The sequence below is a fragment of the Thunnus thynnus genome, chromosome 19 (genome assembly GCF_963924715.1).
Source record: "Thunnus thynnus chromosome 19, fThuThy2.1, whole genome shotgun sequence".
NCBI lineage: Eukaryota > Metazoa > Chordata > Actinopteri > Scombriformes > Scombridae > Thunnus > Thunnus thynnus.
The window spans coordinates 8058759-8084177 of NC_089535.1; the positions used below are offsets into that span (position 1 = coordinate 8058759).

General features: G+C 39.3%; 1 protein-coding gene across 2 annotated transcripts; it reads left to right on the forward strand.

The window, feature by feature from the left end:
- Positions 1-6695: 6695 nt before the first annotated feature.
- On the forward strand, positions 6696-23547 carry tmem174 (transmembrane protein 174). 2 transcript variants are annotated; one of them, XM_067574857.1, is made up of 2 exons: positions 6696-8908; positions 20615-23547. In XM_067574857.1, exons 1-2 carry the CDS (start codon positions 8265-8267, stop codon positions 20736-20738), a joined length of 768 nt encoding a protein of 255 aa, XP_067430958.1. In that variant the 5' UTR covers positions 6696-8264; the 3' UTR covers positions 20739-23547. The 2 variants fall into 2 exon arrangements, with proteins under 2 accessions (XP_067430958.1, XP_067430959.1); XM_067574858.1 differs by lacking the exon at positions 20615-23547 and adding an exon at positions 10301-11637 and having other exon boundaries at positions 7200-8908.
- The last annotated feature ends 1872 nt before the right edge of the window (positions 23548-25419 follow it).

Below are 25419 nucleotides of genomic sequence, written 5' to 3' on the forward strand. Positions count from 1 at the left end.
GACAAGATACAACAAGAATTTCCTCCAAAGTTAGAGCAGTTATGGTTACTTTTGTGCATTAATCAGGATTTTTTTTTAATCAAAATCTGATGACAGTTAGTGGGCTGTTTGCTTATGTTTCCAGGTCACTGTCAATTAAAATTTTAATTTTGATTGTTGCTTATTTAGTCATGATTCTTTATGGATATAGAGACATACTTTTTTAGATTTTAAACCAAGTTATTAGGGGTTTTAAAGCCTTGAATTCCCCCCAATATTCTTCATGGACAAAATGTAGGCTGAGAGGTCAAAACTTGCAACACTGCAAGATGAAAATAACATTTTTCACTGTACTATCTATCTATTGTCAGTTTTACATTTTAAAAAAAAAGACTATGATCCACATCAAAAGGTTTGCATTAAACTTTCTACTGACATGCAGAATGATAGAGCATGAAAACAGCTTGAAGACACCATCACACATGTGTTACTAATGTACTGTTTGCACTGCGCGAAGCTCATGCAGTGCTTTGCCTAGGAGGATGTATGCATGACTGTGCGTACGCGTTCAGCACTACATCAACACCTTGTGCATATTTACACACTCAGTCATGCCTTGTGTCCCTCTGCCTGAAGACCTCCTCCACGCTGTTTGAAATACACCGTCTGAGCTGCCTGTTCACAGCCACATGTGTGAGCCATCAGTGTTGACTCTACTTTTCCCTGTCCGCCTCACTCAGATGAAGAGGAGGAGATCTTAGGGTCTCTTGTGTGTGATGTTATTCTCTGCAAAACCAAAGTAAGATATGTGAGCTGAAGTCATATCCAGAAACTGTGTTGATTCATATGAAGACTCTTGTGTACGGCCAAGCACTTTACACAACTTGAGAGGATTTGGGAGTTTGAGTGTGAGAGCTGTACAAGTATGAGATATGATTGAGAGAGCCTGAAGGAATAGATATTTTGGTAAGCTTTTTGCCCAGATGAGAAGATATACTGTCTGTAAAGTAAATATGAAGCACTAGCCAGCAGCAAATTAGCGTAGCTTAGCATAAAGACCTACCAACAACTTATTTACACGTTTTATCTCGCTTGTTTAATCCGTACAAAAAACAAAGTGCAAAGTTGTGATTTTTCTGTATCTTTCTTATGTATATTTCTTGGCTCAATGAAACTCTTCTCATTGGCTGGACTTCTCGCAGTAATGACAAAACTCCAAGAAGTCTCTGCTCCCGGCGGTCCTTCACATAACACCCTGTAAAACTCAGAGCCCAGCATTTCCTGAGTTTTAGAGAGTTCAACATTTTGGGAAATACACTTTTTCACTCTCAGAAATGAAGTGAGAAGATTGATACCACTCTCATGTTTTGAATGCTTAGTATGAAGCTACAGTCAGCTGCTGGTTAGCTTAGCTTAGCTTAAAGACTGGAAACAGGGAAACAGCTAGCGTGATCTGGTCCAAAGGTAACAAAACCTGCCTACCAGCAGCTTTAAAGCTCATTAATTAACATGTTCAATCTTGTTTGTTTAATCCGTACAAAAACATAAGTGTAAAAACTGCAAGTCGTGATTTTACTGAGAGTTATGTGCAGGTATGTTTCTTGGCCGGGAGCAGTGAATTCCTGGAGTTTTGTTGTCACTGTGACAGGCAACCAGCTGAGATTCACTGTACTCAGTCCTGCACATAATCCAGTGTAGTCGTAGTTTTTTTTTGTCAATTCAACAAAAGAGTTTTAACTGTTGTGTTAATTAATGAGCGAGACAGTAAGATTAAGTGTATTTCCCAAAATGTCAAATTATTTCTTGCATATTGAGGAAATTCTGGGTTCTAGGATGGTTGAGCCATCTGTGCCTGGTATCGATTGAGAGATCCTGGACGTCAAGAATCAGCTCCGTGAAACAGTCAGAGCAGAGGGAGCATTTAGTCTGTGTTGTCCACCATCATAGTCATGTTTGTTCAAAGGCCCACTGGAGCCATAGAGTTGAGTTATTCTACAATCCAGAGAGCGAACCCCACATCAGTAACATTTATGGACAATTTATAATTGATGTGCCCATTTGATCTCGCTCTTCACCACGAGGAAAACCATCTGAATAAACAAGGATGGTGTAAGTTTATTGCATTAATATGGATTCCTCTCCTCTGCTTCTCTTGCTCGCTCCAAAACCCAGAAGACCTCTTTAGAATAACTCAAACCCTGAACATGTCAGACTCACATCCAGCGGCATCTGTCACATTTTCCACTCAGCAAGCAGAACTCTGTCAACTTTTCCCCCCGGCAATAAAATATGAACACAATTCACTGTTAACAAAACTGACAGGGATTTTATCACTATATAAGGACTGAGACTGTATGGCTTTATCTGCCTGACATCGGCAGATCACCAGCTTCAATTAATCCATCAATCCATCAATCCATCCATCCATCCATCCATTAATCAATAAATCAATTTAATCAAAGCAATCCAATGTGGTTTACAATAACTATTAGAATTATTAGAAAAATCTAATAAATTACATTAATGCAGACAAGAACAACAAAATTATAAAACAAACATTGTTGAAACAGAGAATTTATGAGAATAAATATAAGAGTAAACAACGACAAGAGAGGATAGAATTTTGGGAATATCTATTAAAGTCAGGCTAGATATATTTAAAATGTTTTTAAAGTTTTCGGCAATCCACAAGCCCCATGGTAAAAAATTGGTCATTTTAATTGGACATGATCATGCAAACACAGTAATAGCTTGGTTTCTTTTCTCAAAAACAAAGCAGATTTCTAACCGCCAAAATGTGGCAACTCTGCTGTTTACTGCTTTTTATTGATAAGAAATGATGATAGAGGACATATTTCATACCTACTGGTATTCTAAAAGCAATCCGACTTCCTAAGTTGCCCACAGCTCACGTCATAACTGTTTAATGAACAAAGTGGTACATGTTTTGTAATGTAGAACATGTGAGTATTTTGCAAGCACTTTGGGACAGCAAACACAATAGTTTCAAACTGAAACTGTACTGTTAAAACATCCAAACACCTTACCTGAGGTCCTCTTGGAGCTTGATTAAAGAGCCAGAGACTAGAGGAGCTATTGGTTGCCTCACTGTAGGTTTTTGTTTTTGGCTTTTGGAGTATATAGTAAGTAAGACATAAGAGGCCTTGAGTTGTCTGCCTTGTACCCATCCTTGTATTTGAAATGTTTCCTAAACATATCTCAGGTGCCATTCTTTGAATAAATGTAGAAACAAATCTAGATCTTGATATTAATGCTAAAAAAAAAGACAATTGAGAGATAGTAAAATGGGGCTGATTATTTCTATCTGGTCCCTGGTAAAACTCTCGGCAGCATTTTAAATGAATTGTTATTCATTTAATCCTGACCAGCTAAAGGTTAGTCACCACAGGCCACCTACTTCTTATAGCCTAGGCCCCCTCGGCGGCGAAGTAGGAGGCCCCAGCCAACCCAGACAGCATATAACCGAACTGGGTAAGACCATGGTCTAACTTTGCAGGGGTCCCCAAGCAACAGACCATCTGTACACCTCATTCACGGGAAAAACACAGGTGTATCATGTCCAGTCAGGTGAAACACAGCTGACACACACACACCCTTTTCACCAGTCTGTGCAGGCTGCTGGACACCTCTCTCCATGTGGTCTCAGCCGAGGCACTAAAAGCATAACTCTTAGAGGTCAGTGCCAGCATTAAGGCTGGGACATGACAGGCAGAAGCGAGCTTCTTGAAGCAGCGTCTCCATCCCTGGAGAAAGCTGTTCAGCGGGCAAACTCACCAATCACTGAAGAAGAAAGGATGACAGCGGTGACTCTGCCTTATATACTGTGTAGGCTCCACACGTATTCAGGTAGGCATGTTCTGATTGGCCAGCTACGTTTATGCAAATTTCAGTGGGCAAATACATGCGTGTGATTGGAGGAGAGTATTACCCATGGAGTCCAGTGGAAGGCTCTGCCTGTGCTAACAGAACTAGGGTTACAATGGCGTAACCTTCGTTAGCTTACCTTGCCATAAAGACTGGAAAAAAGTTTACCAACATGTTATAGGCCTATATGTGTTTAATCTGTACAAAAACCAAAGGCTAAAAACAAGAAGTTGTGGTTTTATGTGCAAGGCTACCTCTTGGCCAGGAGCAGTGACTTCCTCGACTCTTATCGTCACTGTAAGGTTGCGCTAACCCAACCAGCAGACTCCAGGTAAGCCATGGAGGTGCTAGTAGATTTTCTTACCTTTTGACAGAGCCAGGCTAGCTGTTTTGCCATCTTTTCAGTCTTCATGCTAAACTAAGCTAATCGGCTGCTGACACAGCTACATATTCAGAGTAAAAGCGTGTGAATGGTGTTGATCTTTTCATGTAACTCTCAACAAAAATAAGTGTATTTCCCAAAATGTCAAGTCTTCTTGATACAACAGAATTGAAACATTGCAGTAATGTAGCCTGTTTGTTAAAAAAAGGAAGTATTTAATCTTCTAATGTCCCCTGGAGAGAGAAACAACCTGACCTTTGCAATGAAATGTTCACACACCAAGCCTGCTCTCCATAGGGAGGCTGTCATTTAAATAGAGGGTCTTTCTGTCTTCTTCCTGTCTTCTAACACAACCCGATTTTTTAAATCATTTCTTGGACTTAAATTGTAGCTTGGAGTAATTAAATCATGCATCCTGATTTACATCGGTCCCACCCTGCACCCCTCCGCTCCTTTTGGACATTCAAGACACTAAGTCAGGTGATATGTTAAGCCTGGGGTCAGGGAGAGATGACGAACGGCAAGAATTTTATTGCTGGTACCTTGAATCTGCAAACAGACAGACACAGAAAAACTACTGTTGTGACTGCACAGTAGATTTTTTCCTGACCGCTGCTAGAAATGATTCACCGGAAAAAAGATCCAGTGAAGACATACTCAGACTCCACCGCCTTATCTGCCCTGGGGAGAGGGAGTGGACCCTTCCGTGCCATGTTCACAGAGGCACGTCACAGGCTATTTGTCATGGTAAGCATGTGTGTGTATGTGTGTGTGAGTGTGTGTGAGTGTGTGTTTGGGGGAGGGGATGACTGAGAAATAGTCACATCTTAATTCTTATGATGGTCCTTTTGGTCCTTCTTTATTGCCCTGTCAGAATCTGCCTTTAAAATTACTCCTCTTGGGGAATATGATACTGGTGCATTTCTTATGAATTTGAACAAACAGACTGTAAAGATAATTGGAGAAACAAAAAATCATCCTCTGCATGCTCCAGTCTCCACCAGGTAAAAAGAGGGATAAATCTGGGAGCACAGTGTGCAGCTTTGATGCTTTGGTGTGCAAGTAATGATTATTTTTATTATCAATTAATCTGCAGGTTGCTTTCTCGATTAATCAATTAATTGTTTGGTCTATGAAATGCCAGAAAACAGTGAAAAATGTCTGTCACGGTTTCCTAAAAGCCAAGGTGATGACACAGGAGTTTTACTTCTCCAAATCTGTTAGCATTTAAAAGATATTAAATGGCGTCATCTGTGAAGAGGCATCATTGTTTAAAGGAGTAATTTTATAACTTCTTCTCCTGCAGGTTGCTGATGTTAAAAAAGACAGTATACTGTATAGATGTTGGACAGATGTACTTTTACAGTATAGTGGCAGAGCTGAAGTGAAATGAAGCATAAGCCCAGGGGATCAATACACCCCAGTGTGAGTCAACCGGAGACACACACACACACACACACACACACACACACACACACACACACACACACACACACACAGAGCTCTCCTTCCTTCCAGAGAGGAAATGTTCAGTCCATAAATATTTGGAGTTTTCTAATTGAAAGAATATGTGCAGCTTCAATTCTGGGGGGTTCTTTAAACACTGCACTCATATGGATTCTTTGTATAGTTATCTGTCCCTTTGTTCATTAGTGCCAAGTGAAATGAGGCTGAGGCTATGGTAAACATAAAGACAGACAGATGCACACATGCAAGGACACACATATCAGCTCATAGTCACTTTTGGGGACATTACATAGACTTACATTCATTTCCTGGAGACTTACCCTAACCCTAACCATAGCTACTACTTACCACCTAACCCTAACCTTTAACATAATCTAACCTTAACCACTCACCCAAAAATCGTCTTCTTCCCAATCGGGGACACGACTTGTTGTCCCCAATTGGATAAGCCGTCCCCAATGAAGTGGTCCAAGTCTGAAATTTGTCCCCAAAAGTAGCCTATGACAGACCACTGACACACACACATACACACAAGTTATAGGTTTGATCAGCCACTGGCAACCGGGGCAGCAGTGTGTGTGTTTGATAGTTAGTTGTTTCCCCTCTGAAGACCTTTTGTTTTGCTTTGCCATAAGTGGCGCATGATCTTTCTTTCCGATTGGCGAGCTTGTCACACGCAATGCAGTGCGGATGCGTTTCTTATGTAGGCAAATGCAAGCTGTCTGTCAGGAGAAGAGCAGGCTGCTATAAAATTCTACTGAAAAACATGTTTGCATGTCACTGTGTTTGCATTCAGGATGAAAAATTCATGAACATAGGTGTTTTTCACTGTAGCATACACACACACGTACAACATGTCTAGCTGTTTTTGCAGGCTGCTCTGCTGCAGCCTGTGGAGGACACACACTGACAAAAGAAATTTTTCTTTGTCTCACAACAATGAGGAGGGAATTAAACTAAAAATACAGACATTTAGAGCGTAAGGTATGCCATACACACTGTAGATACTAACACAATTTACCTTGGTAGTTTCTCATATGAAAAGAATTCAATTAAATACACTTTGACAGGTGAGAAGTCAACCTTAAAGGAATGGTTCACAATTTTTCAAGTCTGTCCTAAAACAATAATCAGGTGCCCAAATGAACCTTGACGCATGTTTTTCTTGCTGTAACCATTCCTCCTGTTTATACTGACCATTAAAATATCCATTCCTAATGTGCTTCCAATGTAAGTGATGGGGCACAAAGTCAACAAGCTTCTCTTTGTGCAAAAGGTATTAAAAAGTTTACTTGAAGATAATATGAGGCTTCAGCCATCCAAATTAGTCAAATCAAGTTATATATTTCAAAGTTACAGTCTTTTTAGGGCCAGATTCCCTCTTTTTGTTACGATCCTTCCACTATGGCTGAACAGGAAAACACTGTCTGTGGAGACACAAAGAGGGTTAGAGAGGGAGGTTTTTTTTACTAAAATGACTGTAACAGTGGAGGATATCCACATCAATTGACTAACTCAGATGGCTGAAGCTGGACATTATCTTCTGATAAACTTTTAAATATTTTTGTTTGGATTTTGTCCCCCATCACTTACATTGTAAGCACATTTGAAGCGGATCTCCTAATGGTCGGTATGAACAGGATGGAACGATTACAGCAAGCAAAACCTGTTTCAGTGTTCATATGGACACCTGACTGTTGTTTTATGACAGACATGAAAAATTTTGGAACCTATCCATGCATAAAAACCCACACCTTACAGGATTTCATTGAGGGAACAGTTGGCTTCAGCAGACTTCACTCACACCCTGGTTCGAGTGTTGAGGCTCTTTCAACGGGACGCCTGCGTGTTACATGTGGGCTTCACTCTGTGTGCAGCTCATTTAGCCTTTGACTGCAACACGTATAGCGTGATGTGTTTTTAAGCTCTTCCACTTAACATGCTAGACTGATTGTTCAACTATTGCAGCATGAGCTGTCGCTGATAAGTTATGCATAACAGCGTAGTTGGGAGAGGTGTCCGTGTGAAATGACATGTGACGAGGTGGATTTCGCATCATGCTCTGTGCGTGCAGGAATCTCACTTTCCTCTCATTTCTTTGTCTCTTTAGACTGACCCGAAACACACCAAATCTTCTCTCTTGATTATAATACATCACACAGGGTTGGTGACAAGCCTGATATCCAAAACATTAACTATTAAGGATTCATTGTAAATATAATTTCATCATTTGACTGCATTGTTAAATTTTCTTATGTAACAGCATGTTTATCACATCAAAATTGTTCTGTAATTTGCCCAAACAGACTTTTCTGCTATAATCTGCACCCAGCACTACTCTAGACTATAATAGTAATCTTGTTGTCCACATGAGTTGATTCACACATGCTGAAATAGAGGAGTTGCCATTTGAACACAGTGCCCAGCAAGTGCAGGTTAACTTATAACTGGCCCCTTTTAGCTGATAAGTATCTTCAGAGTTACTCAGTGTTCAGTCAGTTTGATTTCACTGTGAGAGGCTCAGTTTCAGTGTCTACACACATATGAACTCATGGACCAACAAGGACCACAAGGTGTCTGGACTCACATGTTGGGACAATGGCCTGTAGTGGACACTAACTGTGCTAGAAATCCTACAGTAGTCCTCAGTGGGCCACCCGATTACCTGCCACCTGCTCCACACCCTCGTCAGTCAGACAGTTTGCTGGATGGCGAGAAGACCGGAGCCACCCTGCTGTTCTCTGGAGTTTTCCTGGCCCTGATGGGTGTCATCTTCACCACCATGGGATGGCAACAATACCAAGTCAACCTAAGCTTTGAGTGGCCCCAACTGCTGGGCCCCATCCTGATATCAGTCGGAGGCACTTTCGTGTTTACCAGCGTCTGCAAGTTTGGGATCGTCTCCTGCTGTCGCTGCAGACAGTGGGATGAAGAAGTGCTGGTGATGCCTGTCATGGAGCAAACTTCTTTTACCTTAAGAGGCACAAATCAACCAATCATGTTACGTGGTGGCACAACAATGCTGTGTATTCCACCTCCGTATAACTTTATAACCCAGGAAGTAAGCCAGGCCAATGAGTTCCAGCCTGGCAGCTCTGTGAGTGCAGCCCTTCCTCCACTTGACGCTGCGTGCTGTGCGGATAATGCAGCTTTCACAGCAGAAGAAGCAGACAGCTCAGACGTTAGAGGAAGCAGGTAGGGAACAGTGCTTACATGACTGACATTGCTCCAACTTTTGAGAACACATAAATATGAGAAGCAGTGTTTTAGTCCTGCTGGGGTCCCCCATTACTTAAACATGCTGTTATGATGAGCGTGTGGTTTTAGAGAACAGAGGACAGGTACATGCATCATTTTTTTTTTTTTTTTTTGAAAGATAAAAAAACCAGCTGTCATCCACAGGCAACGGATCCCCGCGAGGCTGAGTTTGGTCCTTACCCAGCATGCAACATGTTGACACTAGAGCAGATAAAACCAGCAGAGGCAGAGACTTAATCTTAAATCAGATTTGAGTGCGTTAAAGACTCTCAGCTTCTCACAGTGCTCATTAAAACAGTCAAAGTGTGCCAGAGTTCGTTTCTTATTAGCCACAAGATCACACTTAGGCCCAAAGCGTTTTTGGCCGTCAATACTCTCTCAGCCAATTATGGTGCAATGAATCTCTCCGTAATAGTCAACACACTTGGAAGGATTCACGTAAATCACTAGTGTGCTGTGAGCAATATGAGTCACGTGAGCTCTAGTTACTGTCGCTCTAAAAAGGAGGAAAATGATTTATTTTAGCAAACGGGAAAATTAATAATTAATTTTTGCTTCATAGTCCAAATGAGTCTTGTGTCAATGAAATGGGGACGATTAATACCAAAATAGATCCCCATACTCTCATATAATCACCTTTTCCTTAATTTATACTGCACTATTAATTCATAGTGAAACTCAAAGTGCTACAGTATTAATAACATAGAACTCACAAGATAAAGAAAACAGTAACTAGCTCCTAAACTAAGTGGATCATTGCAGCAGGAAACATAACGTTACATGCTGTCATTTTTACCAAAAAAAAAAAAAAAAAAAAGCTGCTTTCCTTTTCCTTTCCACTAATTGCAGGATCCCATTTATTTAAAATCCAATCAAATAACCTTGGACAGACGTGGTGGTGAACACAAAGCTGCATTCCATTAGCGGAAAGTTACAAGTTTTCACTTATTGTTTTTAGACGATTACTCCCAGCAGGTTTCCAGGAAAGTAATTCACTTTAATAAAAGCAGACAGCAGGAATAATACAGTTAACCTAGGATAACTGTAAACTGCTGCCCTGATCATATGAACACATGCTCAGCTCACCAGCTCTCACTTATGCTGTCACAACTTCTGACCTGTTTCGCTGTGTTTCCAGCGGTTAATGCCAAATAGAGGAATGATCAAGGGAGAAATTGCTCAACGTCAGTGTTTTCCTTTAAAGATCAGTTGGCTTCCTAACGCGCGCTTTAAGCATAACCAATTGGGCCTGTAAACATTTGGATATTAGCCAGCTCTTATCTCTTGTATCCAGCCTCCTTGAGATATTTTGTTTAATTTCCTGTATAGGATTGAGAGGACAGACGATGAAAGAGGACGCGGTGATGAGAGCGGATCCCCCTGTGCACGTCCACCTGCGTACGAAGACATATTCCCGTCCTTTAACCAGCCTGATGTGACATAAACGCATCCTGAGAGTTGTTAGGAGTTTCATGTGTGGCTTTACAGTCTTCCAATGGATGATACTGGATGTCAAAAGGGATTTTTACAAGATTCACTGCATTGCTAAACTTAAATGCCCCTGATATTTCACTCCAGAACAACACAAGATTAAAAGATGGGTTCACAATTTTTTTTGAATACATCCAAGTTTTCAAATATGTCAGTGAGTTTCCAAAGCGTTACAGCCTGCAGATACAGCGGTGTTCATCCATAAATCTCCATTTTAATGAGGTTTTCTTCCAGGGGGCCTCATCTGAGTGGATTTTATGACTTCATACATAGTTATTATGGTTACTGTACATGATAACAGCTGTGAGAGGAAACTGAAACCTATAAGCTCAAGTTAAAGGACGAGTTCAGAAATTTTTCAAGTCTGTCCTAAAGCAATAGTCAGGTGTCCAAACAACATATGTTTTTATTGGTGTAATCATTCCTCCTGCTCATACTGACCAATAAGATCCCTTCAAAATGCACTTCCAGTGTAAGTGATGGGGGACAAAATCCAGTCCTCCTTCAATGCAAAAAATGGCTTTAGCCGTTAGCTAAAGTTAGTCCAATAAAGTCAATTTCTTTCAAAGTTTCTGTCTATTTAGTGCCAGATTCCCTCTTTTTGTTGTCACTAAGTAACTAACTTTTAAATAAAGTTTTGCTGTGGATTTTGTCTCCTATCACTCACATTGAAAGTACATTTAAAGGGATCTTGTAATGGTCAGTATGATCAAGAGGAACGATTACAGCAAGTAAAACCTGTATCAGTGTTCATTTAGGACACCTGACTATTGTTTTAAGACAGACTTGGAAAAACTGTGAACCCGTCCTTTAACTGAGCTTTCACTTTCCTCTCACAGCTGTTATCATGTACAGCAACCATAATAATTATGTATGAAGTCATAAAATCCACTAAGATGAGGAGATTTATGGACGAACACCGCTCTATCTGAGGGCTCTAAGGTTTCGGAAAACTTAGAGGTATTTATATTCAGCTTCAATAAACACACATTTATCCAGCGCTTGTTGTCTCTCAATAGCTGCACAAACCACTGTACATGCCCATTAAATGTTGGCAGGGGAAATGCAGGCGGTCACTACAGCCTGAAACAAACATGGAGACAATTTACCAAAGATACTTAAAAAAAAAAAAAAAAAAAAAAAGAAGTGTTTAAATGTTCTATGCTGGGATAAAATGAACATCAAAAGAGGAAAAAAGTCATAATGGTCATAATTGTTCACATATTGCCAGCGTTATTCATAATCACGTGCGGTGAGACAATGAAAGTTAAACAATGATCACTTCAGTATGAACAGATCTGTGTCAAAATGTCAGTTTGGAAAAGGCACTCAACATACGACTACTACAACTACTGCTAGTACTACTACTACTACTCCTACTACTGCTACTACTACTACCACTACTACTGTAATAATAATAATATCACACCTTAGACCAGTAGAATCCACTCAGATGAAGCTCAAGTGTCACATTTATTTCCTTCTTTCCTGTTTGATCAGTCAACTAAATGTAATAGTTTTACTGAGGTAGTTTATTGTCAGTTGTGTTTGCAGGATAAACACAAGTGTCACTGCACCACACGGGGGCAGAAACACTGAGGAAATCAATACACCTTCAGTCACAGGGTCAGGTCAGGTGGTTTCACCGCGATTACACTGGCAATTAGGCTCTTTCACAGTATAATAATAATGATATAAATAACAATAATCATAATCATAAAGTAATAAATAATAATTAAATTAAATAATTATTAAAATACATTAATAGATTTAATTAGGCTGCATTTTTTTTTGCAAGGACAAAAGACAAAAGATTTGTTGCTGGCAGTAAAACAATCTTTATTCTGTTAAAATCGAGGATTGAAACTTTCTGCTACTTCCTTTTATTAAATAAAAGTACATTTAGGATTATTAATCCATCATAGCTGCCGCACTATAACCGTAACCTTTATTCTCCTGTCATTTTCAACTTTAGCTTATTTGAATCTTCTATTTTAGTTTATTCTCTTGAGATCATATGTATATATATATATTTATTAATTGTGTCTTTTTTTAAATGTCTTTTTTTATGTGTTATGTGCAGCATTTTGAATGTACTTGTTATAAGCTGTTATACACTAATTAAACAATAATTACGGTCTTCGTTATATTTTTCACTCTGTGGGTGGCGATCTTAATTGGACACGCAAATAAAAACAAGAAGAAAAAAATAATAATGTTTCGTTATAGACGAATAGGATGTGTTGCATCTGTATGCTGGATCATGTCGCCAAAGTCAACACATTCATTATTTATAGCACTTTTATTGGAAAAAAAATAAACATTTTTATTGAATGGCATTATTTTATTAGTCTAATATATTTGGAATAGAATTTGTTGGAGAAAGACTTATTTGAACTTTGTTTACTTATTTATCCTATTTTAAACTTTGTCTCGTGAAATCGTCCTCTTAAAAAAAAAAATCTTCTCCCAAATTGATAAACGCAGATTAAAAACTGCAGATTTTTTTTTTTTTTTTTTTTACTGAACTGATTTACTTTCTATGTTGAATTGAGGTTACATGTCGCTGCATTCAGCTCAGTAGAAATATTGACTCGATAACTAAAAATATCTTTTTGTTTTTCCAACACTCGCTCAAATCCCCTTAAATTTACTGTCGGCTTTGCTCCAAAAAGAAACACACACACACACACACACACACACACACACACAAAAGCACGCTCACACACGCACGCGCGCGCACACACACTATAAGAAACTTTCCAAAAACGAAAACTGAAAAATTCATAATTATTCAGCAAACATCTCTAGACCTCCTCCAATCTTTGCGCCGTTTGCATGTGCAGATTTCAAACCGCAGCGCAATATGACTTTCATTATTTTTACAGCTCAGCTAAATGCGGGTGGCCGACAAGGCCCATTATTTCACCATTTCGGAGCATTGGAGACGATTTATGAAAGTATTACGGAACATGCTGAACGATAACAACTCCGAAATGAAAGAGAGGGGGGGAGAGGAAAAGTGGAAATAATCGCCCATAAAATCCCACGAGGACGTGAGTCCTGATATGAGTTTTGAAGGTTATGAATACGGTTATTATCAGTAAGTTTGTGGTTAATAATAAGGGATTATTATTTCCAGCTGGAGATCATCTGGCGATTAATTATTCACAATTATGTGCAAAAAACGTAAGTTTTCCTTTATGAGCTTTAATTGAAATTGTTTGGCAACCTCCTTGTCGTATGACTCCGAGGACTTGTTGCCTAATACATGATGGTTTCTATAAGATTAACTTTTCTATAAATTGGACAGAGTTCATGAGTTTAAAATATTAAGGGAAGTGCATGAGGGCAACAGGTGTTTTTTTTCTTTATTCTTCTATCCCTGCTGGACTGGACCAACTCTTTCTCCCACTCTGTTTTTTTTTTTTTTTTTTTGTCACGCGTTTTCCAGGATGAGCGTGTATTGTGTGGCCCTCTAAAGTGGTTTGATTGTGCAGGGAGGCCTGAGCTGGAGGCCCTCTACACTAAACCACATGTGCTACCAGCTAAACATTTGTGCAGGGATTTTGAAACTACATCTGAGATGGCATTTTCCCTTTTGAAATCAAACAAAATACCAAAGGGTCAGATGATCCCTGGAAATCATGATTAGGCTAAGAGTAATTAGCACTGACCTTGCTCTGCGTGCTGGCAGCAGAGTGGACCCGAGTCTTTGTGTTTGCATTGTTACACCAGCATACACCCATATGGTGCATGCTAATAAGACTGAGAAGGCTTGGTCTCCGCAACTCATAAACAGCTGAAGTTGGTGTTTAGCCTGTAACCTGAGCTCATTTATGTGAGGAGATTCTGTTATAACACTGAGGCTCAAAAAAAAGGAATTTGTTGTTTGTTTTTGAGTGACAAACACAAAAACATATTATGTCTGACAGTGTAGAAAAAACAGAAAAATAAAAAAAAACTGAGAGCCAGATTTGTTTCTGCCTTTTTTTTTTATCCTTCAGTTAACATACTGTAGCCTTTAACTACCATTTCCCCCTTTTGTTTCACCTCAACTTTGATAAAATGTCACACTGTCTGACATCACTATACTGTATATTCTTGTTTTATGTCATCCAGACACTTTACACTGAGTGAAACATTCAAACCTCAAACACACCATGATTTTTATGGGTCCACCATTAGTTAAAAAGAGAAATATTCTGTTCAAAATGTTATACATATTTCCCTAAAACTCCTGAATGCATCAACTATTTGTTTTGGAAACTAACTTCAAATAAAGTTTAAACTTTAGTTTAAAGTTTGCACAGCATTAGTTTTTTAATGACTGTTCTAATTACTTTTAATGAATCTTAATTGCTAATTATTGACTGATTAACTGCATTATCAGCATCAAGCAGATGCCTTAAACTGTATAACAGAGTTTCCATTAAAGGGTCTGTTTACTCAAATTACAAAAATACACATTTCCTTTTTGTCCTCTATTAAGTAACTCTCATTTCTACCAAAGAAATAGTTCCTATGTAAACTTTTGACTGTGTTCTGGAAAAAATATGTTGCTGCTGAATTTCTTTTTCATTGCTTTAAACATCACAAACAATATTTAATTTACCTCCTTAATATAGAAATCTCACAGTCACATATCTGAAAACCTGAACAAATAAAACCAGAACTATCCGCATGGCTACATACAATTAAAGATAAGTGAGACATGTTTTTGTAATTTGAGTGGACCTGCCCTTTAAATGTCACATGTTGTACGCATGCATGTGTGGAATTGGCTATATCTGAGGAAAGTTTTTCACTTTACTCAGGACATGTCTTGTTATTTTGACTGGAGAGGCAGATCTGGTGAGCCTCATTCACATTTTTCGTCTCTTGAGTCCCTCGGGATTATTTTTAGCAGCTGAAAGTGGCTGTTTTCAAAATGAGTTCCTGACCGTATATCAAAAAGATCCCAGTGCCACAGTGGTGGGCTCGCTCTGCGCCTGCTTTCATTTCACTGACTCTCTGTGTGTGTGTGTGTGTGTGTGTGTGTGACGTGCTATACGTAAGAGCCTGTGCAACTACAGGGCATGAAGACAGGGGACAAATGGATTCCATGTTTGCAGGAAAACACGCCGGAGGCACAGGAAAACTTTGTTGTTTATGAAGAACACGTGAAACCAATCAAATCTGAATTATCTTCCTGTTGTTCCAGCTTTTGTCGTTTGCAGCTTTCAGTTCGCTCGCCAGCAGTGTCACCACCCAGTGAGCGTGCAGGTCTGTGTCTGTGCATGAAAGGTAGAGAGAGTTTACTGGTCGCAGACGCACATGCAGTGAACTCACATGCACCCAAATAACAAACAGAGAGACTCCAACTGCACACATGCATTCAGAGTTTTTTTAAATTTTTTTTTTACTGTCACTCTGAAACTGATTTGTCACTTTGAGATTTAAGTCCTGACACTTTTCACGACGCTGCTTCTGGTGATGAAAAACGCAAATTATCAGTTTCTTTATCTTTAAGATACAGGGAAAGCTTTTTCAGTGTTGTTTTTTCTCTCCTTCTTTTTCTTTTTCCCTGTCACACACACACACACACACACACACACACGCACACACACACACACAAGTTTGCGAGAGGAGTGTCTAAATCTCAAGGGAATCTGATAAATAGTCAGCCCACAGGAAATGATTTGCAGACCTCCTCAGCATAATAACCCATTTACATACTCATCCTTGTATGGAGCTTCACACACACACACACATGCACACACACACACACACACACACACACACACACATGCACGCACACAATTCTACTTCTTTCTAACACACACCATATGCAAAGACAAAGTTACAGGTACGTGCAGTTTCTTGGAGACACGCTAACACATGCAAACACTCACTAACTTGCCTGGAAAACACACACACACAAACACTCTGTGAACACACACACACTCTCTTGCTCACATGTTCACACACACATTCACACACATTCACTTTCTGAGATAAAGATTAAGATGACTGCCCCTGTTTTCCAGAGCTAATGTGGCAAAACTATCAGCTACAATCAAGTTTTTTTTTTTTTTATATTGACTGTGAGCCAACGACTGTACGTAGCCCTGATAAAGTCATCTCAGCTTCTCTCATCCCCCCTTCCTCCCCACTCTCTCTCTCTCTCTCTCCCCACCCTCTCTCTCTCTCTCTCTCTAATAACTTTCCCATGGCAAATTTTTTTTACGGCCAAACTCCCTCTCCGGGCTCACCTCAGAGAGCAGGTGTTCAGCTCATTCACAGAGAGCAGAGTGAGGTCAAATTCATCTTCTGCATTATTGGAAATCACCATATATGTGTGTTATGAGGGCAACCACAATGGATTCGAATGTATGCTGAGTGCAATTACATGTGTCCTTCGTAAGGGTCAGTGCTTTGTCACACCACAGGAGGAAATATCATATGGAAAAAGAGTTCTGCGCGCCGACGATTACATTTATGAACAGCACTTATATTTCATTTTGTGTACGATAAGAGGCTTAAGTAGTCCTTATGATTATTTTTTAACAAGTATGAGGCTTTAAAATGACAGGATACGGTGATTATGATGTCAGATGTGGAGTATCGTGTAGTGGATAGTAGTGAGTGTGTAAAAAAATGATGTTGTGAGCTCTCAGAGTTTGTCTAAACTTATTTTCATATTTTCATTTCTCAGCACATTTTTAAAGTTTTGCAGTTTTTACTCAGTGTTGTTATTTAATGTCTTCTTCAAATGATGTAAAAAACAAAAATAATAACACTGAGCTCATTCTTGACCTCGGGAATAGTAGCAGTTGTAGTTTTTGATGAAATAATCGTAACTCAAGACCTGTTTACAAACTTGCTTTCTGTAGCTTTGCAGTTGTATCTCATGGTCTTCATCAGTGAGTTTGCTCAGTTGTCCCGCAGCAAAGTGCTGGAAAAAGCTAAGTAAGTGGACCTTGAGTTAAGATTATTTTGTCAAGAAAACTTTTATTTGAAGAGTCCTTTTCAAAAAGCAAACTTCAAAGGGCACAAGGCGAAAAATTAGAATCGCTTTTGAAGTTGCGACACCTGAACTTTGGAATCTGTGGACACCTTTAAAAAGCACCTGTTAAGAGTTACCTTTGAATATTTTTTTATTTATTACTATTGATGTTGTTTTTACTCTCCTTAAGTCTGTATTCTATGTCTGCTGCTTTGTTTTTCTTGTTGTTAATCACTTTATGACATTCTGCTCTTGAGAGATGCTATTTAAACAAACTTTCTCACTTACATTTTTACTCAGATGACTCTAAAAAAAGTCACCAAAACACAACAGGGACTGGTGCCAAATTGGTGGCATCACAGATATTAACATTGTAGACTGTGCTGTGTGTTAAAACTTGAAAGCAAAGTGTAGTGTAATGTGCTGTTAATTTATGGAAATGCTGTTTGTCTGGGAACATGGTTGGCGCCATCAAATGTGTTCATCTGTTCAAAGATACTATTAAAAATACAGTTTTATCCTGGAAATTCAGACTGACAGGGATGTCTGTAAAATGCAACAATAATTACAAACAAACCATGTGACAAATGGAACTAATATTTTCCCCAATTAGACCCAGCCCTCCCCTCGGAAAACCAACAGTTTGGGCTGTTGAGACTGTCGAAAAACAGAATAATAGACAAATAGCAATAAATATGAACTGTGTATGTGTTGTAGACCACCCAGTATGTGGCTTTAATGTTGCACATTGCATGTTGCACTTTACAACAAAACAGCTGAAGCTTGTCTCCAATTATATAATACTTGTATTATTATTACTGTGGAGGAAATAGTATTAGAAGTAGTAACATGTGTTACACAACTTCACTTTACTACATTGCATTATATTAATTATGTCACTGTATGACAATACTATATACACTGTTAGTATTCTATCTTTATGGTATTATATTATATAATATTATATTATATGCTGTATCATGGTATTCTCTTCCATTTTTATTATATATTTCATTGTATTATTATTGTATAGTGTGTGTATATTACATATACTGCACTCTGTTATATATAACATTGTTTACTGTGTAATATATTATTATGTTTGTTTTAGTTCATATCTATTTATACTACATATAGTTAACACACCATGGCTACAAGTTATCTTTCACACATACAGTATATTTGTACAATTCACTTAAATAGTTTAAGGTATTGTAATTTATACAGTATATTGTATTTTTAAATGCCATCACTCTAATTTTCTGAATATCAACTTTGTTTTTTATTTATTTTATTCAGATTTATTCTTTACCTGTTTATCTTGGCCTGTCTCTGTGCTGCTGTAACATGTGAATTTCCCTAAAGGGTCAATAAAGTCTTATCTAATCTTGCTGTATATGACAATATATAAATTAATAGTATAATGTTTAAATAATTTGACATGACAATATTGTTTGCAGAAAAAATGGAAAGATGTTGTGAATTATAAGATAAAAATGTCGATTTCATAATAAACTCTTTATATAAAAGAAAATCTGCTGTATTAAATGCAAATGCAACTTTGAATTCTAAACTTGATGAAGACTGAAAGAAATAACAGCATTAACATCCCCAAAACTTCATGAATCTTGTGCTCCTTTTGGACTTTTTCTCTCTAATTACCAAGTGGATAATTGAGAACTATTTTGAAATGACACCTTTATTTACCTTTTAGGAACAACCCGACACACTGAGCAGGCTGGTTCTGTTTTTACAGCAGAATGTATTTAATATAATAATGTGATACTTTGGGGAATTTTAGGGGGAAATCGTGTCTTATTACTATTTGATGCAACAGCGTAAGAAACTGCGACGCAAAGCAAATTGTGAGAAATTATTAATGGTCGGTTTATTTACTGTTTGAATGGAGATTAAACAGTGATGTACTCAGACTCCCCAGATGGTGAAGGGATATCTGCTGGTCATATGAAGTGAAACTGAAAGGACAGAGACCTACTTATTTGGCAAAGCAATGCCCCGTAAGGATTACTCTCCCCGCTGCTCCCAGGTTTCCATTCCTGCCTGTCAGTAAATACAACAGTAAGTATAACATTTCACACTAACAGAAATTAGGAGCAAGGAGAAAAGTAAACATGGGAGAATTTGGGAGCTGGGTATTTTGGAAAAGAGATCCTGTGTTTGTATTAATATTTCACCTTTGGGAAAACTTCTGTCACTGACAATTTAAAGGGCATGCAGCCAACATTATGTCAATTTGCTGTTACGGTGGTATTTATGACTTTATTGAATTAGGGCCAGAAAGTCTGTGGTGGGTCGAGATGTTTGGGGCGGGAGGAGAGATGAAGAAGAAAAAAAAAAAAAAAAAAAGAAAAGAAAAGAAAATGGCCTGTTTGGAGTGAGGACGGAAAATCAGGACTTATTTTTGTTTCAAATGTGTTTCCGTCCACATATGGTCCTTGTTTTGGCCTATATACCGAGAATCTCAGAGGTGACCCATGACCCGGCTCCTCAGACTGACATGATTTTGGCTGTCTCACTCAGGTCTCACTCTGAGTTCAATTTGACCCCGTGTCCCTGAAGTTCAAGGGTCACCTGCAGGGAGCAGCAAATTAACCCAATGTGTCAAACCTGGCATGACACCATGTTCAGCCAAGCTCTGTTGTTTAAATATTCTCCTCTTTTCCACTTGCATTCATTTGATGTTAAGCCGTCTCTTGTCCTTGTCTTTTTTTTGTGGGTTATTTTAAATTCTACCTCTCTTCAAAGTTTATGGTGTGTGACTAATTTTCCCCCCTTTAACCTCCCTCATCCTTTTCTGCTGAAATCCCACCCCTCTACACAGCAATCACTTCTCTCCAATTCTCCTGTCTCTTTTTCTTCTCTGACATCTTCTCCTTTCTTTTGGGCAGGACCTTTCTGTCTGATCTTCCCTCTCTCACCATTTCTCTCTCAGCCCAAATCCTCCTTACTCTGTGTCTCTCCCTGCGGTTAAAGACGTTTCAGTTCAGCTGTCACAAATTATGTTCGCCTGCCCAGCTGTCAAAACAGGGGGGTGTCCCTTTCATTCCACCTCACATACTACGAAAGGAGATGGGAGGGAGGAGGGCTTTAACGCTCGTGTTTGGACACAAGCAATTATCTCTAATTATTGTTTTTCTTTTCAGTTTCCCTGTCCCGATGGAGGTCCGACCAGACGAACATGCAATAATCCGCTCCAGTCGTCCGGGATCAGCAGGCCTCGGAGTCCAGGCTCGGTCCTGGGACTCTGTGGCTTTCATCTCAATGTGAGTCAGGAGTTGATTCAAACATGGAGTGATGGGAGAATTAACCCCTGGGACCCAGCTTTCAATGGGCTCAGCTAAGAGATTATATGTGTTGATGGCAGGCTTTTATATGCACTGGGCTTTCAAAACTTCAGCTGTTAAATCAAGGCACCACAGCCGGGATCTTCACCTTTACGTCTTCAGTATATGCGATGCCTCTGTCTCCTTCCTGGCACTTCATCTTTCATCTTTGTACCCTGAAACTGTTCGTGAGACAGACTAACATTTCCTCTGAAGTGCCAACGACACGGCCCACATCTTCACAAATTATACCATACATGTTCAGAGCCAAAGGACTCTCATCAGACTGCCACTGGGAGTTTACGTTCGATGTGCAGCTTTAGATTCCCATGACCGTCACAGAGCCTTTGGGATTCAAGCTTTTTTTTTAGTGCATGTAAATACAGTATATGTGGAGTAGTTATATGCTTGAAAGTAAATGCACACAGACATGAACAGAGGAACAGAAACACACAGTAGATTTCAGACGGATGGGATCATCCAAGAGATTGTAATTAATTTGAGTTTAAAGCCGACATCTTTGGTGGTCCTTGCAGGAAAAAAAGGCTTCTCAAGCACAGCGAGGGGGAGAAAAAAAAATCCTGTCCGTCTATGCAGACTTGTACAACATGTTGCATGCATCCTTTGGGTTTGGTATGTATGCCAAACCCAAAGGATGGCATGCATGCCAAACCCAAAGGATGTTTTGGCAAAACAAAAAGCCACACGTCTCAAATATGACTGACACGAGGGATGTGAAAGGAAGGAAGAAAACAAAAGAGGAAACAACAAATGATAGTTAAAATGAGTTACTTTGGAAAGAACATTGTAGATAACAGAATGGAATCCAAAAACACAGCAGTTGCAGGTTTGGATTTCTGTTTTCGCCAAATTCATAGAAAAATATGGCTTCTGACTCCTTTATTGTGACCATTGTGGTCCAATCAAGGCATGATTATTAGATCATGTGACTCCCTCATACCTCCTCTGCTCATTGTGCTGGAAATGCTCCCTGCTGAGACTGTTCATATCTCTTAAAAGCCTGATTACACCATCATTTAAAATGATTTTTTCTTTCCAAATTTGCGCTGTTTACCAAAAGCTGTCTTGACATTGTTGACCTTTAAGGAAATAGAAAGCCAGAGAGTCCAAAGTAGAGTAAGCTATTGTAGCTTATTAGCTTTTTGGCACCATCCAGTTTTATGTAACCTCCTCTGTCACAGGAAGACTATAAACTACTCAACAAAAGAGGAATGGTTTTTGGACGATTATGACAGAAGTCAATGGCACAAATACATCTCTTCATTAAATTGTGTGAACTTATTCCATTAGCAAGTGAGCTAACAGTTAGCAACCCTGCAAGCTGGGAAAACTTTTCCCCCTCTTTCAAATAGCTTTTTTCAATAACTTTTTAATGAATGAAATGATGCACAATCCTGAGAATGTTTCAGGGGGGAGTAAACAGCCCAGTAGAGCGAAAATAGAAAGAAGCTATGAGAACATTTGTGATTGATGACAGCTTGAATGTTTCTGGTTTGCTAGCGTGTTAGCCATTAGCTCGCCAGCTGCAGTTCACCACCTATTCCACGAAAATGCATTGATGAATTTTGTTGTTTCACTTTTTAAGCAGGCCTTATTCTGTGCTAGTGGCAATTCAGTTTGATCAACCAGCATCTATCAACAATAGGACTGCACAATATGGTTAAAACCATTATCATGAATAAGAATATTTTCTGATTTCTAATTAGTATGTATATGTATATGTATATGTCAAATATATGCAAAAATACATATAAAAAGTTCAAAGCCATAGGCCTTGTTCCACTGTTATACACAACTTGAGACCAAGTTTGGTAGTTTTTATTTACAGCTTGCTTAAAGTTCATTTTGACAACAGAAATTTGACAGTATATATCATCACAGTAGGATTCAACTGAAAGTCGATAAATGACAATATTGTGCTAACACACTTACATACCCAAAAGAAAATCTTTTGCACTGTCCATTGCACTTTTCTATCTCAAAAATTCAACAAATATGAGAAAGGCACAACGGAAATTAGCTCATATGCAGTTTAATGGCTGAATCTAAACCCGACCACCATGACAAACCCAAGCCTCTGTATATGGTCATATTATAATCTCTAAATGTAATGAACATTACATGGACCACCGAGGTAAGTATATATGGTATATTCACACATGTAGGAGTGTAAGCTTCTTTTAGTGTGGAATAATTTTGCCTCTGTAAAAGTCATTTATGTCACTGAAAACCACTAATGTGAGCTCTGCCTCATTGAGTTATGAGCTTTCCATGTGCTTGAGAGATTGAGATCTAAATCCTCCCCACGGGTTTTTCCCTACAGAGCCAAAATGACATTCATGGAGCAAGTGGTTGATGAACACTTAGGCCCCGATCAGACAGAGCGCTTTTTGCAGGTTGCAAAACGCGAGGCGCACTGCACTGCCTTTTTTGTTGAACCCTACAGTTTGCCGCGTCTTTTTTTTTTTTGTTGCTAAACAACCACTGAATCACCTGTCCTTAGCCTGACTGTTATTTTGCAATGAAGTAAACTCACAGATCTGTAGCTTTTATTTTTTTAAGGTAGTTAGTTAGTTAGCTTGTTAGCTAATTACCTTATCTAGTGAATAAACATCTGCATAAAATAGGACAAGCGGAGTCTACAAGTTCGTCCTCCATGATTGTTTTCTCCACTTCTTGTTGTCACCGCCACAGAAGGCCCACCTCTCAATTCATCTGATTGGACAATGGGGAAAAAAAAGCAAACGATGAGACACAAGGTGCATAGAGCAGAAAAACGTGAGGCGCTCAGCAACGCAAAAGCAGTGAGCAAAAAGCTTCACTCTCTTTGAAAACAATTACAAAAAGCTGACCTGAGGCTACTACAAAGTATTCTGTCTGGGGCCTTAGGAAGCAACAGATTAGTGAATATATGAAAAAAATTATTCTTGATATCCTGAATCCTGATTAGCTTTCTTTCATTCATTTTAAACAAAGTGGCAACTACCAATGAAGACAATGTGTTGAATCCAATGTGGAACTACTTTTAAGTGCAAAAGATCCCTGACCCCAATTGAATCCCATTCAAAAGGTGTCAACTTCTCTCTAAAAATACTATGTCTATTTTTCTTAAATGAGTCACTATGGTCTAAATCACTAAATTTGGGCTCTCTAATAAGTATGCTGGTGGTTATTTTGTAAATTATTATTGTTCATTTGCCTGCTGCTTTCCCCAGCTCTGGGACTCGCACTGAGTCGGACTATTGTTGCAATATTTCAGTAAGTTTAATGTTACTTGATTATGATACCTGCCCTGTTAGCACAATATAGCTAAAGTAGCCAAAGTAAGCCCAAGTGTGGACCACTCTGTGTTCCCAGTAAGCTAGCGCTCGCAGGCAACACCCCAGACTCCTTATCTGGAAGGTCCTGCCTCCAACCAGAAGCAGCAACACTTGGCTTCAAATATAAACCAATGGGTGATGTCACACCTCGCTCCATCCATCTTTATATACAGCCTGTTTTAAACCTGCATTAACTGTTTATTTGGCCAATCAGGGGCAGCAAAAATACTGTAAACATAGCACTGACATTTTTCTCCTTACTGAGTTGATGTGGTGAACATGGGGAGGGAATTCTCTGTGGGTTTGTCACGAGCGACCTCTTTCACACACAAGTAGTCATGTGATCCATTGTTAATATATAAATATTGATTGTAGCTGCTTTAAAACATGAAACAAAATTAAACAGAGCATTCTTATCTCATATTGACCAATCATACTGGTCATTATCTAAGGTCATAGTTGACCCATGTGATGCTGAGCTTTGTGCTGTTATGTTTCCCTGATGCCCCACCAACCCCCCCCCCCCCCCCCCCCCCCCTCCACCCCTGCACCCCCTCCTTGTCTTCACATTGTCCCAAAGGTGGCACCTCTTGGCCGGTGTCACATCCACCCCCCCTGCCTTCCCCTCCTCTAATTCCTCTCTCCTACGGTCTGATCCACCCTTTTTTGTGTCCTGAGTCTATAGTGGAGACATTACATAGCAAATCTCCATTGTCCAGCCTCAGGCTCTGCGTGTAATCTCTCTTGTCAAAGGGAATATTCAGCGATTAGCCCCCCACAAATTACAAGGGGTGATCAGTGTGTCTGTTCAGCTCTCATTAACTGCTAACAGGGCTTCATCAGAACCACCCACACTACCGGGACCTTCAACCTCTCACCCCTGACACCTGGAACTTTCTCGAGTCGGCTCCCTGGGCGCAGACTTCTTTCTGAAACAGACTTACTCATCTTTTTGTGTCCTCCTGAGGCATCTAGGCAAGACAGGGTGATTAAAGAGTTGCCATGGAAGTCTGAAAGAAGATAAAAGATTCTTTCCCCAAAAGTCCACATCCATCCAACAACTGGCATCAAAGTGGTATCATGAAGTAATGAGCAGGTTGTCATCTCCTTGTCATGCTAGTAGCCTCCCATCTTTGAGACATTTGTGATGATGAGGAGAAGAAAACGCGAGTACGGGTGTCATTCAGTGACATGATAGCCCCCGTGCCGTGTTATCACAAGACCACCCATCTGTTACATATGTTGGACAAACAGAAGAGTTTTTAGGTGTAATATCTAGCAGAT

Excerpts from the sequence above, each read along its gene's own strand:
- tmem174 (XM_067574857.1), top strand. The coding sequence starts at position 8,265 with ATGGACCAACAAGGACCACAAGGTGTCTGGACTCACATGTTGGGACAA. Across the intron at positions 8,909-20,614 it reads TCAGACGTTAGAGGAAGCAG|TTTCCCTGTCCCGATGGAGG; the intron begins GTAGGGAACAGT and ends TTTTCTTTTCAG.